Source organism: Lipophrys pholis (assembly GCF_963383615.2).
Source record: "Lipophrys pholis genome assembly, chromosome: 3".
Taxonomy (NCBI): Eukaryota; Metazoa; Chordata; class Actinopteri; order Blenniiformes; family Blenniidae; genus Lipophrys; species Lipophrys pholis.
Genome location: NC_137627.1, coordinates 29,356,707 through 29,371,315, shown reverse-complemented (window position 1 = coordinate 29,371,315; position 14,609 = coordinate 29,356,707). Strand labels below are relative to the sequence as shown.

General features: G+C 43.1%; 1 protein-coding gene across 2 annotated transcripts; it reads left to right on the top strand.

Moving 5' to 3' along the window:
* Positions 1 to 778: 778 nt before the first annotated feature.
* On the top strand, positions 779 to 3,995 carry lpar6a (lysophosphatidic acid receptor 6a). Of its 2 annotated transcripts, XM_080460140.1 has the most exons (2): positions 785 to 1,137; positions 1,549 to 3,627. In XM_080460140.1, the coding sequence occupies exon 2, from the start codon at positions 1,723 to 1,725 to the stop codon at positions 2,602 to 2,604; it is 882 nt and encodes a 293-aa protein (XP_080316266.1). In that variant the 5' UTR covers positions 785 to 1,137; positions 1,549 to 1,722; the 3' UTR covers positions 2,605 to 3,627. The 2 variants fall into 2 exon arrangements, with proteins under 2 accessions (XP_080316265.1, XP_080316266.1); XM_080460139.1 differs by having other exon boundaries at positions 779 to 3,995.
* The last annotated feature ends 10,614 nt before the right edge of the window (positions 3,996 to 14,609 follow it).

The following is a 14,609-nucleotide window of genomic DNA, read 5'->3' as shown; positions in this document are numbered from 1 at the left end:
GTCAGTCTTTATCAGGTGATACTGCCGTCTGGTGGTCTCTGGAGGATGGCGTCCCAGGTGCGAGACAGGATGTAGTCCCCCTCTTCCCGGTTGATGGTCTCCCGCTTCCTGATTTCAATGACCTCCTTTATCCACCGTTTGAGTTTGTTTTCCTCCGATGTGATGACCCTTGCCTCATTCCAGTTCATGATGTGGTTGTTCCATTTGCAGTGGTCCGTGATGGCTCATTTCGCATTTTGATTTTGCAAATTCTGTCAGGCATGGCCGGCAGAAACACTAACAACGATGTCGTTAGTTTTTTTTGTATTGGCTTTTATTTTGTTTCAAGCTTTTGGGAGGTGACCTTGGGTGTTGTAAAATTCATTAACAAAACAAATATTAATAATAATACATTTTATTTCTATAGTGCTTTTCAAAATACTCAGACATTTGACATAGTCACATTATAAAATCAGCAAACATTGAAATAGAGGAAGATCATAAAAACAAATCATAAAAACCATAAAAATAGATTTGTATTATGCAACAATGCATATTCTAAATCACCTTGATATTCTTGTTTTTGTTCAATTAATTTTTTCAATATTGAATTAGATTAATCTCTTTAGTAATATGCACTTGTTGCCATGCTTTGATGAGTTCCCCCTCGACACATTGCCGCTTGGCTCCTTCCTTAAATGTAAGAGCAGACAAAGGAGTAGGAGGAGTTGGATGGGAGGCTGTGGGTGGAGTTACTACAGCTGCTCTCTCTTCCACTCAAAGTGCAAAAACTGTCTGTGATACCGTCACAAAGGAGAAGTGGAGGCTTGGAGTGTGAGGAGTCCAGCGTGAAAGCCCCCTCCCTGCAAGCTGTTCGGAGGGAGAAGCACTGAGGGAGCAAGGGGACAAGAGACTGGCCCTAAAGACGGACACATTGTTGCACGGGAGACTTGAAACACTGGGATCAAGTCAAGGCTCAGCTCTGGGTGAGAAGCATGGCGGTTTTTATGGTGAGCACTTGACAACTCGGCTGGTCTGGGAGTGACAAAGAGAGGAACCCCCCCATCCAGAGTAGGAATATGCCATCTTCTGCTCTGTGGACTGAGTGAGGACGTGGTGGATGAAAAGGAGTCACATTGTTGGGACTGATTCATCTGAGTGAGTAATGCAGAGTTTGTAACTTGTGAGGAAGAGAGAGAGAGGGCAGGGGGAAGGGAAGACACTCCAGCCTAGATCCCTGTCCCCCGGGAGGGGTCTTTTCAGCATGCGAGAATCCCCCAAAATAACTACATTAAGAGAGTGGAGGGAATCACGCCGACCATGTGCAGCAGTCCTCTCCGTCCTGGACAGCTGTGCATTAACCAGACAAAAGTAAAATCAGTAACATTGCTGCTAAAAGGCTGAGTGTCTTTCAATGCATCCTGCTCTTGCCATTCATTCGTGGTCAATTCGCCACACAGGGCAGGCTGTTCAGTAAATAGCCATTACATAACGGACACCCCCCTATCCCTTGGCTCTTTGTCTCTCACCATGTACAACACGACCCTCCTGATGGACAATCCCACTCAGCCATGGTTTAACACCAACGAACAGATCCTCAGCTGCAACAAGAGCGATAGCTTCAAGTACCCACTGTACAGCACCGTCTTCAGCATCGTCTTCATCATCGGACTCATCACCAATGTCCTGGCCATCTATATTTTCACCTGCTCTCTCAAGCTGAGGAATGAGACCACGACGTACATGATGAACCTGGTGGCATCTGACCTGCTGTTCGTCTTCACGCTGCCACTCAGGGTCTTCTACTACATCAACCAGAACTGGCCCTTTGGGGGGACGCTGTGTCAGTTCTCCGTCTCCCTCTTCTACACCAACATGTACGGCAGCATGCTCTTCCTCACCTGCATCAGCGTGGACCGTTTCCTGGCCATCGTGCACCCGTTCCGCTCCCGGATGCTCAGGACCAAGCGCAATGCTAAAATAGTGTGCACTGCTGTGTGGGTGCTGGTGCTGTCGGCCAGTTTGCCCACAGGCTTCTTGTTGCAGACCACCACCAATGACAACAAGACAAATGCCACCTTCTGCTTTGAGAACTTTTCGTCCAAGCAGTGGGAGTCCCACCTGTCCAAAGTGGTAATCTTCATAGAGACGGTGGGCTTCCTTATCCCACTGCTGCTCAACGTGTGCTGCTCCATCATGGTGCTGCAGACCCTCCGTCGCCCCCAAACCATCAGCCGCGGAGGGAAGCTGAACAAGACCAAGATCCTGCGCATGATTGTCGTGCACCTTTTTATTTTCTGTTTCTGCTTCATCCCCTACAACGTGAACTTGGTGTTCTATGCCCTGGTCCGCACAAAGACTTTAAAGGGCTGCTTCGTGGAGTCGGTGGTGAGAACCATCTACCCCATAGCGCTCTGCATCGCCGTGTCCAACTGCTGCTTTGACCCCATCGTGTACTACTTCACCTCGGAGACCATCCAGAACTCCATAAAGAGGAAATCCCAGACCAGCCATAAATATGACCTTAAATTCTCGGAGGCCCTGCAGTCGGAAACCAGCTCCAACCTGCAATGCAGCCTGAGGACCCTCAAAGCTAAAGTCTTCCACGGGGAGTCCTCAGTATGACCGAGGGGCTGCAACACACCCATCTGTACAAAGCCCAGACTCCACGGGACACTGGGAATGGATTCTAAGGAGCTGTGTTGTTTCTTCTTATCTCAGCCTTCATCTCAGGTCAAATGTTCAAACCTTTGGTCCAGAGCTTTGCTTTGCAGTATTTCTACATGACCCTCTGTCCCCCAGCTGTGGCTATGTTGATACTACTTAATAACTTCCCTTTTCCTGTGGAATATTCTGTAATTGTGTTAGGCACAATTACTCTGCCAGTGACCTGGAAGGGACCGTGATCACTGAACAGCAGGACAGCTATTATAATGACTCCTACATGTGCCTGTATATTTGTACATTTCCATGGTGAATTGTGGTGCTAACTTTAGCATATTATCTATTAAATTAACATTAAAAAAGTATCAAGGTATAGAGGCACAGTACAGGGCTGTTTAGTTGTTGTTTTATTGTGATTTACAAATAAGTTACAGAGCTGCCCTTTTATTTGTTTCGCCGGCATTTCAGTGTAGACTTTATGTCTTTATTGACCATTAAAATGCACTGAGAGTTCCTCATACTGCAATCATGCTAATGAATAAAAGTCATGTATTGTCGAAAGCAAATGAATGAAAACTTTTGTCCTCAAACATAATATAACGCAGTGATTCACAACCAGGGGGCCCGCCCCCCGCCGGGGGCACCAAAGATTCATAGGGGATTATTGATTGTGTGACTATATAGACCTTTTTATCACATAGATTCTGTGTCACAACAAAGAAAAACTTGAAAGTTTAAATCTAAAGGTTATTATGGCAGTAGTTTAGTAGTCTGACACACTCAAGATGGAATTGGACTGTATGTGACCCCTAAACTGAAATGTGTTAGACAACTTACTAAAGGGGTACAATATATTTTTTTATGTTTCAAAAATAGCTGAATCTTAAATCAGTTATGTCACAGGTTTTAGCATTTACATTGAAAGTGAAAGCAGCAGGAGCAAAAATGGTGGAGCATCAGGTTAAAGAGAAAGACGCATCTGTCAAAAAGAAGAAAAAAAAGAGATTTACATAGAATGTCTTAATTGAAGTAAAAGACAAAATTAGAGCTGGATGCCTCTTTTGTGGTGAAAAACTGAAGGAAAAGTTTTAAACTGTGCAAGCGGAACTTCCTAAGATGTGTGAACCCAAAGAGCTTATCCTCGGAGGAAAGGAAGTCATCGTTTCAGAATATAACAAAGAAACTGTATTTCAAATTTAACACTTGGTGTGTTAAGAGGTTTATTCAACTTGTCTTGTGATTGTACATTGTGTGGCGGGTGGAGGGGTTGGGGGGTTCTGCCTAAGTTTCCATTAGTAAAAATATCCATCCCTCAAGAAAAAAGTTTAAAATCACTGACACAATAAACCAAATCCGCTAACACTTAATGTCCCGAGTCACACTTGAGGCTCGAATGTGTTGCTGTGACTCTCACTGAGAGTGCCAACATCCTGTGCAGCAACCAGAGGCTCACGAGAGGAACAAACCAGAGCAAACTAGCTGCATTCAGATGCGTAAACGCCTCCGTAAATGTCACATCGAAGCTTCAAAGCAGCGACTTGTTAACTCAACTGGATGCGATACTGAAAAAGCAGGATGTGTGTTTAAAAGCAGAAGTTTTCTTTGAATAGTGCAGTTTTTTCTCATTCTCTTACATCACTTTGATCAAAAGCCATGCACCAGATCCTTAAAAAATAAACACTCTCTTATGTGTATACTTTAAAAAAAAATCTTAGATGTAAAATCAGTTCTTTAAAAAAAAAGATATCTCAAGCTGTGGACAAATTGAGTGGTGAGATGTCTGCACAGCACGAGAGAGAATAACAGAAAGCGCATGGAGCTATAATGTTATTGACATTGCCAGCAGTACTTTATTCATACTCTGTAACTCCAAGTCCGAGGCCACGTGAAGGCGTGGAGGACGGGGGTTAAAGATCTGGGCTGTTGTGAAAACAAACACATGGACAGCCACCTTCACCTGAGCAGCTTCAACATGACCAAGAGCTTTTAGAAACAGCCACGCTTTAACCATTAATCATCTGCGGGTTTATTTAATGTGACCACTAGGTGCACACAACTGTTTTAATCAACAACCAAGGAAATGAGCTTCAATGAACTTAAGATAACCACACTGATTATCCTAATCTTTGAAGTTGTTTTTTCTGCTGGAATCAAATGAATAAGGTAAGTAAGGCAAGGCAAGGCAAGGCAAATTTATTTATGGAACACCATTCAAACACAAGGAAATTCACAGTGCTTTACAAAGAAATTAAAGAAATATAGAATAAAAGAAATACATTAAAGCTTTATAAGAAATAAAAAAAATGCATTAAAACAAATAATGAAGACAAATAGAATAAATAAGGTAAGCTATTTATTAAGATAAATTTAATAAAGTAAGTAAAATCTATTGTTTATTCAAAAGCCTGTGCAATTAAGAATGTTTTAAGTCCTGATTTAAAAGAAGTGAGTGTGTCAGCAGTCTTCAGGTGTTCAGGAAGTTTGTTCCACAGGTGAGGAGATTAGGAACTAAAAGCTGCTTCACCTTGTTTGTTTCTGACTCTAGGAACACTGAGTAAACCTCTTCTTGAGGACCTCAGAGGTCTGGAGGTTTTATATTCTACAAGTAAATCTGAGATGTATTTAGGCCCGAGACCATTCAAAGCTTTATAGACCAGAAGTAAGATTTTGAAGTCAATCTTTAGTAATTATGACCTTTCAGTTTAATCCACTTTATATGATTATTCCAATCACTGACTTCTTCACTGACTTTCACCAAATTCCTTATTTCTTAATGCGAATGTCATAGGAGATGCAAAAGCAGGATCTCGGCTCCATGTTGGAGTCTGTATGTATTTCAGCATATCGCAGATCGGGTCTCTCTCCTCGGCTCCTCTGCATACACAACAGTTATCTAATCAGCCTGGCCTTTCTTTCCCAGCAGGCAGCAGGATGAGAAAATACAGACGAGGCACTGCTTGTCATCACATATATTCTCTGTTGTGCATCACTTTGGTCATAAAGCATCAGCATGTGTACCAAAAGAAAGATGAACTGTCCTTTGTTTTTTTTAAGTAACATTTATGTTTCATAAAAGTTCTGTATGTAAAGGTTTTATGATCGATAACATTTTGGGAATCAGACATGAACGTCACATTATGTCATCTTATGTCAGGTGATGGAGCCCAATCAGGGACATCACAGTCAATATTAATCCCAAGGGTGCAAACAACAAGTCTGGATGGAGACCAGGGGTAGGCCTTTAATTTCCCCAAGGGGGGCTTCATATGAAGTTGCAAAAAATGGGGAAGGGCTGAACTTATTGCCCTCGATCCTTCATAATAATTTCTCTTTGGTCTGCATGTATCCTTTGGTTTATACCAGAAACTCAAGTTCAACCTCTCCTGTGACGAATCCAGCGTGCTTTTTCTCCAGTGAACCTGTTAGTGGCCGCTGTGAATCTGTGTCGGTCCGTGTCTGGAGTGATTTCTGGCCGGGGCATTAACGGAGACCTCAACCTATGCATCCTTTCGGGGGTTAAAAGAGAAGCAGACGTAGGTCTCACTCCAGATCTGGGTTGGCATGACGAGAAGAAGGAGAGTGTCTATCCTACCTAATCATGTCTTACAGGAGAGATTTAGAAGGAAATTGCTGTTATTCCCCTGATATGCACTGTGCTCGTTGAGATATTGGCTCCACTTTCCCACAGCTGCACTGGAATCACCTCCAGGTTTTGTGGTAAATGGGTATTATTACACATAAAGTTTGATGACACCCTCAGGGGTGAAATAGGGCAGAAAGGGTGGGGAGCAGAAGACGTACTCGCACAACAACATTCCTAAATGGGTAAAGCGAGGCAATAACACCCCAGAAAACATTACTGACCTGTTTTCAGGATGTGGTTTTACAAGGGGAACAAAAAAAAAAAAAAAGAGGCTCTTGCTGCATTAGCGCAACAGAACGACTTATTCTAAAACGAGACGCAGCACTTGGCCAATAGCACTTGGCCAATAACACGTGGCGGAATGAGAGCTGTCTGCCAGGAGGTAGCCAGGCTAAATAACTGACCTACAAGTCACAATCCTCCCCAGCTCCCTGCCGCCTTGCACCATAAACAACTCTTATCAATCCTCGGAGGAGTTATGTGGCCAGATTGGCTATTTGGTTGCACAACAATCTTAGGAATGAAACAGGGAGCATGAGCAAATACATCCCCCTCCTCATCAGGGAGCTGCAGTGTTGATGAGAAATGTTTGGCTCCTGTGTGCAAGGCAAGCCAGGAAATTTAAAGCGTTTGAATCACATTTGACAAAAGGAGTGCGCACAATGCCTGTCATTGTTGTTCTCGCCACTGATGAGATGTGTTTTCACCTTCAGGGCCTGGCTTCAGCCTGTTGGAGCCTGTTTTTGTGGTCTTAGCAAAGAAGTCAAGAACTTCTGCGTCAATTCAGCTGAAAAGTTCATGGAGGGAAAACTACAGAAATCGTAGGGAGACTTTTTATTTCAAAGTATGGTTGAGCAAAGAAAAAGTTTTCTATTCATATTCCAAATCATCTTTCAAATCAAAAGGTAGCAGAGGAGGTCACACCTCCTTGATCTGACTGCTTGTCCAATATCAGCAGATAAAGTTGAGATTATCTCATTTTCAACAGTTTCAACAAAGGTGGTAAAAATGACAGAGACACGAACCATACCATAAACAAATAAAACCCCAAACTAAATACAGAATATAAAGGGCCAGGGGTAAAACTCATTTAGTTCAGTAGTTAACTTCCCTTTGTTTTATCTGTTGAGTTATTAATAGTAAAACGTGTCTCTGCATTTAATAAAAATGGTTTAAAATGTTCATCTTTTTCAGGTTTCGTGAAGAAAAATGTGTGCTGTTTCAACTAAGGATGCACCGATGCCAGTTCTTTTTAATCGGCTACTAAATTTTTTATCTACTAACTAAATCTACTACTTTCACTACAACACTGCAATCTCTTTCAAATAAATTAAAAGTATTGTACTATCATCTAAAAATTGTCTGTTTTTTAGTTGTAATTGCAAGGTCATCCTGCACCTGGATTGGAGTCTCTGGTGGCCTGTTTTGATAGCCAGCCAGCCAGCCAGCCAGCCAGCCAGCCAGCCAGCCAGCCAGCCAGCCAGCCAGCCAGCCAGCCAGCCAGCCAGCCAGCCAGCCAGCCAGCCAGCCAGCCAGCCAGCCAGCCAGCCAGCCAGCCAGCCAGCCTGCCTGCCTGCCTGCCTGCCTGCCTGCCTGCCTGCCTGCCTGCCTGCCTGCCTTTATTGTCATTATACAACATTGCACAATGAAATTTGGAGGTTCTCCTATATTCAGTGCAGGATCACAAGTCACATAAAAACTTAAAATGGGTTTAAAATCTTTCACATATTAAAAAGTATTGCACAGTATATAATGACACAGTGAGAAGTAGCAGCAGTGACGGAATATGTATTGCACGTCAGTTATTTACATGTGAGAGTTCAGGGTGGTGATGGCTCTCGGGAAAAAGCTGTTTCTCAGTCAGTTTTTAAACATCTGTAGCGCCTGCCAGAGGGCAACAGTTCAAACAGCTGAGAACCGGGGTGTGAGCTGTCCTTGATGATGCTGCGAGCTCTGCTGAGGCACCGGGAGGAGTTAGTGTCCATTATGGAGGGGAGAGGACAGCCAACGATCCTTTGTGCTGCTTTAACCGTCCTCTGAAGCCTCGCTCTGTCCGCCTCAGTGCAGCTCCCGTACCAGGTGGCTACACAGTACGTCAGCAAGCTTGGGATGGTTTAGTCCCCAGACTGAATGTTTGACACCCTGGCAGAGTGACTACAGTTCATCATAAGGTGAGAAGACAGAAGCTGCTTCAACATAATGGATTATACAGCAGGTGTAACGTTTATTGATAGATTATTCCAGTCATCCAGGGGCTTTGATCTTAAAGGCTGTTTCAACACATTATCTCTCCCTTTTGGATTTTTAAAAGTTGTATGCCATGTATGTTTCTGTATGCTCTATGTGCATTCTTTATGTTTTATACTTTGCTGCAACACCAATTGCCCTACGGGGACACAAACTGAATTGAACTGAGACAGTTGAGCTGAGTGCAAAGTTGCCAAAAGTACTCATATTGTTTAAGTTGAATTACACATATTAGTGAAGAAAAAGATGGGTAAAAGTAAGAATTAGATTAGTTTGTTGATAATCTTAAATCATTTTCATGATGGTGGATGGGTCATATACACTCACACTTTATAGCAAATATTATTGTAATGCTATGGTTGTGGGTTCAGAACCTTAATCATTTTTATTAACACAGATCAACTTCTTTTAAAAGTTTCATGTTGCAGTGGCCATCAGTTTGGAAACATAAAAGGGAGGTCTTGGCATTAAATTAATCTACATCTTTGATCAAGTCACTGTAACTTTCAATCGTCCTCAAACGGGTTAGAATGAGCCAGCTTGAAAGTGGGGAAATGTGCTGATATCTTAGTTCAGATATAGAAAGTAAAATTAGAATGCCATAAGTACAATCCAGACACCTAAAAGAAATCTACTTAAAATTAGTAAGAAATGTGAAACTTTGATAGTTGCTGATATAGTTATAGTAGGAAGATATTGTTACAAGTGAGGATGATGATTTAAAATAAAACTGAATTTACATGGAGTTGAAATCAAAATAATTTTTTAGAACTGAGGTTGGGTTAGTGTGTCTTGGAAACTCACAAGACCACAGAAAAGTTAGTTCATTACCAAGGAAAGACAATCTTCATTTGTCATGATATAAACCTGTGTAGTACGACTCAGAAATCTGCCTGATCATCACCTCCAGCAGGGGAGTCCTGCCCCCATGCACTCAGCCAGTCAGCGATTGGTTGAGGCCAGAAGGATTTGACACCTTTGAATCCCCCCCACCTTATCAAAGGCTTTGGAGAGATTCATCTCTAGCTTCTTCTGCTCCTGCTCTTCGGCGGAGGAGGTGAGTTGCTAACGCCATGGGAGCTTTTCCACCAGAAGGAACCAGGTGCTAGTTTGGAGCCAGGGCCAGACTTAGAACTAGTTCTTTGTCTTTCCACCGCCAAAGCCCCGGCCTATCAGGGGCTAAACGTGTGCTAAACAGGCCCCACATCGTTGCTGGACCAGACCGGGGCCAGAGCGGGACCTGACACATCATCAGCTGGGGAAGGAGTTATCGCTACCTACGAGGTGGAAGAGACGCTGAACCAGCATTCAGAAATCTATAGCGAACATGGAGCCTCGGAGTGGATATAGAGAAAAAATAAATAAATTTGTGGGAACGAGATAATAAATTGCTCCCTCAAGTTAATAATGTGAGGGAACAAGATAATCTAATCTGTGATGACGGAGCCGGTGGCTCTAATTGAACTGTTGTGCTGCAGAGCTCCTGCACTGTCACACGAAGTCAGCGGTGTCTTTTTCACGCTTTTCATCCTAACATTATTGTAAGAAACTTCACTTCCATGTCGTGTATCACGTTATGACTGAAGGCTGATGTCTGCATGCAGGCTGTGGGCTGTGTTGCGCTCCACTGTGAGACGCTCCACTATTTTCTACCCCACAGAATTTATTTATATTGAAGCCATACTTTTGGTTCATCAGCAACTACATAATAAACTACATACTACTGTAAAAGAAGGTTGGATTTTTTTCCCCATAAAATGTGCTTTTTAATGGCGCTTCATGTGAAAGATAACTTTTGTTGTTGATCAGCGTGTTTACATAGGTTGCCATTGGAAACGGTTTAGAGCTGCGTTCTATCATTCTACACCTCCATTCCTCCCCAATGTTGAAGCATTTGATTAAGGCCCCATTTACATGACAACAAATACGAGGGTATCTGCAGAACTTTCTTCACTTTTGGGGGGTCCGTTTACATGACACCAGTGTGTGGATCAACGGTATCCGCAAAGTTTTTATACCGGTTCCCAAGGTGGAAAGATACTTTCACGGTCGCTATTCTCTCCTGCAGAGACTGCCGGAGGGTACGATCACTCTGACTGCGCATGCGCACATCTCTCCCTTCTCCCCCGCTTCCTTCTGCTCATCCAGTTGTAAACAAACATGGTGGACCTGTAGTAGGTCCGCATTCTAGTTTTATCGTCCAGATTAGTAGTTTTATAGTTGAGACTCACCCCTGATGGCATCCGATGCTTTATCAGTCCACACTGATGTCGGGTTCTCTCCATTTTCTTCACGTTTATATTGGCCGTTTTTGAATATGGACCCCAGGAAAAATAGTCTCTGCATTGGCAGAGACTAATGGGGATCCTTAAAATAAAGAAATAAAATAAAGAAATACCCATACTTGTCCATACTTGTGCTCTCATGTACCCTTGAAACATCATTAGTGGGAGACCAAGTACTGTTCCAATTCTTAGGCTGTTTCTCACCTAGTACACATGGGTACATCCGAATTGTCCCTCCTAACTCTTTATCTATCGACTTTACCTGAACCACGGGAGTCTTTTGTGTGGCGGCCATGATAAAGACTGTCCGAATTCTCAATAAACAAAGGAAAGGAGGCTCGTAACTTCCTTTAGAGCCTCCTTTAGCTTAGGAACCACTGATGCTTCCTTTCGCAAAGGAGGCGAGCTCATGCTGCCCCACAATTCCTTGTGGCAACAACATTTAAAGGGACCAGCTCATCCAAGCGTTCAGGGAAACTCACGATGTCGGAAAAAGGGAACAGATTATGTAAGTTATCAAAGCAATAATCTGCCTTGAACAACTTTAAATCATATAAAACCCAAATGCGCTTTTTGCAGTCCATTTTTGGAAACTTGTAGTTCTTTACCCCACCATGGCGGACGTCACTACCGTTGCATGATCTTGATAGCTGTTTTATTGCAGTGCAGACAGTGAAAGTAGTGAACATTTGTAATTATTTCACCAATTCTCTGCACAGTAATTTAAGTATGGTAATATGAGTGAACAGAACAAAATGTGGATTGTGGTCCAAAAACTGTTTTGCCTCACTGAGTATTGAAATGCTTTGCAACAGTTTGTTTTGTACATGTTTAATGTGAGATTTTCTGTTCATTTCATGCAGTAATACACTGAATAATTTGATTTCATGAGTTCCTAGAATGTTTATTGCATCTATCTGTATTATGCATTAGTATTGTTTTGACGATTCCCAAATAACACAAGTTTAGTTTTGTTTAGACTCGGTGGTAATTTAATCCTGTCAAACCAATTCTTTAATTTAAGTATTTCTGCAGTTATTGTTCTTAGTTGTTCCTGTAAATCTTCCTGAGCTAAAAAATCCTGGCGTCATCTGAAAGTAAAAATATGTTGGAAACTTTCCAGATGTTGTTTATTTAACAGATAAAGAGTTAAAACCTGTTAATAAATGTGTGTTCCTGGCTCATTTAGCCTCAAGAGTCACTGTGAGTATTTCACAACGGATGAAGGAACAGATCAGGCCTCGGGCTGCATTTCAGAGACGGCAGTGAAGTCAGGAAGTCATGTAGCGCGCAGAGGCACGTGACATTATCAAAATGTGGAAATATATTTAAAGATGCAGGCTTCAGTTTCAGTTACACTCTGGCACAACAAGTCCCAGCTTGAAAGTAATAGGAAAAAAGTGATCGACGATGACAAGTTCCACAGTGAAAAGCAAGCTGGAAAATCCCACTTGTATGTTTCCACAAAACTTTTATCATCATGCTTATCATGATTTAATGGAGAAGTCTGTTTTTGAAAAGCTTGATGTATGTTGAGGAAGGAGAGAGAATATAAACACTTTGGGGGTCACGGGATGGCGGCGGAGTGAGCAGACGCTTTTCTGTAGCTCTTCGCCACTCGGTGGCAATCAATGGTTTATCCTGATTATGCCTTGACGACAGGCTTTTCTAGGAGCAAACGTTGTAGGCTATGTCACTGGAAAACTTCTGACTGGAGTCGTTTGACAGTATTGGGAGAAACAAGAGGAAATAAAGACAAAAAAGGCACGCAGTCCGGCGACGGAGGAGACAAACAAGATGGCGACCAGCCGGAGCCGAACACCTGGGATGGCCTCAATCCAGCTCATCAAGGTGATTGATGAAAAGGTCAGTCCCCTAACAGAGACTGTCAACAAGCTCGCTGAGGGACTTCAGTCCACGTTGAGCTGCCTAGAAGTTGCCGAGGCTCGGCTGTTAACCCTGGAGAGCGCCGCTGCGACATACAAGCCGAGGATCTCGTCCCTGGAAAAGCAGGTTAGCGCCCTGACAGAGACATGGCCGAGAACTACAACATTCGGCTCGTCGGTCTGGTGGATGGCACAGAGACGGATGACCTGGTGGAGTTTTTGAGACTTAGCTGCCCCGTGTCCTTAAAATGGAAACTAAAGCCAGATCAAGTTGGAAAGAGCGTATTGGACAGTCGCACCGACTTCGGACCCGAATCTTCTTCAGCGACTTCTCCGCAGCAGTGACGAAAAGGCACAGAGCGTACAACACAGTGAAGCAGCAGCTGTGGGAGCGGGGAATACCTTACGTCATGCTGTTCCCATCCACTCTGCAGGTAACCCACGGAGGCTCCAAGAAAAGGTTTTCTGACCCCAAGCAGGCTTGAGCTTTCACTGACTCTGTGCCTAGTTCTTCATGCTTGCTTAACAGCAAATGCAGTTTTCATAGGTGTAACCCAAAGCCAAAAACAAGCACTATCTAATATTTAAGCAACCAATCTAAAAGGCAACACCTGAGCGACTAGAAACACCCATCGGTCACATGTTCCAATACTTTTGCTCACCTGAAAAGTGGGAAAAGGTGCTCTCTCCTGAGTTGTTTAACACATCCAGATGTAGATATCATGAAATAAAAGCTGGAATTGCGAACGTTTGTCTCACATTCATGTTTTGATCTGAAACCAAAGTGTCTTCAGTTTACAATAAAAACAAAGGAATTGACCTTGCCGTTCCAATACTTTTGGAGGGGACTGTATGCAAGTAGATGGACAATAACATGTGCCTCCATAGTGTCATGACTCCCAGTCCATGTTCTCCTGGAACTTGATAGTTTCATAGTTGAGTCACCCATAATTACAATCCAACTTTGTTTCATGTCCATATGAATGTCTGTGTACTCCCATTGTTTATAGCGTATTGTTCTTTGCTCACGTGTGTGTGGTTTCATGATGACAAAAACAAACAGCGCCAATTCGTCCTTTCATTGTTAGACTAGATGAAAACTTAAATGATGCACATGCTATTAAATATAGTTGGATTTGAAATGAGGGTCAAGAGACCCTCATTATCACACTTGCCATTTCAGTTAAATCCACATTTACTTAAACACAGAAGGTTTAGGTTGATGCAACAAAAACAGGCGCGAAGGACTAAAAAATCCAAACGCTTAACTCTGTGCTGTGACTTCACGCAATGTTTGTGCCGAGCTTAACTCCGTATATAAAATTTTACACGGCAGAATTAATAGTGATACCCGAGGCCAGATAATGCTGCAACACACACCCATAAACAAATGTCCGTGGCACGGTCCGCAGCACTGCCAATGCATAAAAGCTGATGTTTACAGGTCAGCCTCCGTGTCAGCGTGTTCCCCATGAAGAATGTCCATTGAGCCTCTCAGACCACACAATACTCTCCCTCTCCTCCTCGCCAGTTTCATTCTTGCGAGCCAGCGGGACCCCACAGAGACACCTGATTTATGGGCATGCCGGCCTCGTGGCGGGAAGGACATGGCTCACTGATACCTCTGAGGTTATCTGTGCTGCTCTGAAACAAACCACACAATTAGCTTCTTCAACTTCTTTATCATTGTACAGAATCAGTAGTTTTACCATTGGTTCCGTCCATGCTGCGTTGAGCCAGAGCTCTTCAATGACAATTAAGGACTTCAGAAATCTAAAAACACAAAATGTTATTAACGTGCACTGAGCGCAGAGATGCCAATTGTTTTGACTTTAATGAGTGAAACATGCACACTGTGCTTGATATCTGCCCTGGAAAAGTCAGCAGGGCAGCACTGATAAAGAA

Excerpts from the sequence above, each read along its gene's own strand:
- lpar6a (XM_080460139.1), top strand. The coding sequence starts at position 1,510 with ATGTACAACACGACCCTCCTGATGGACAATCCCACTCAGCCATGGTTT.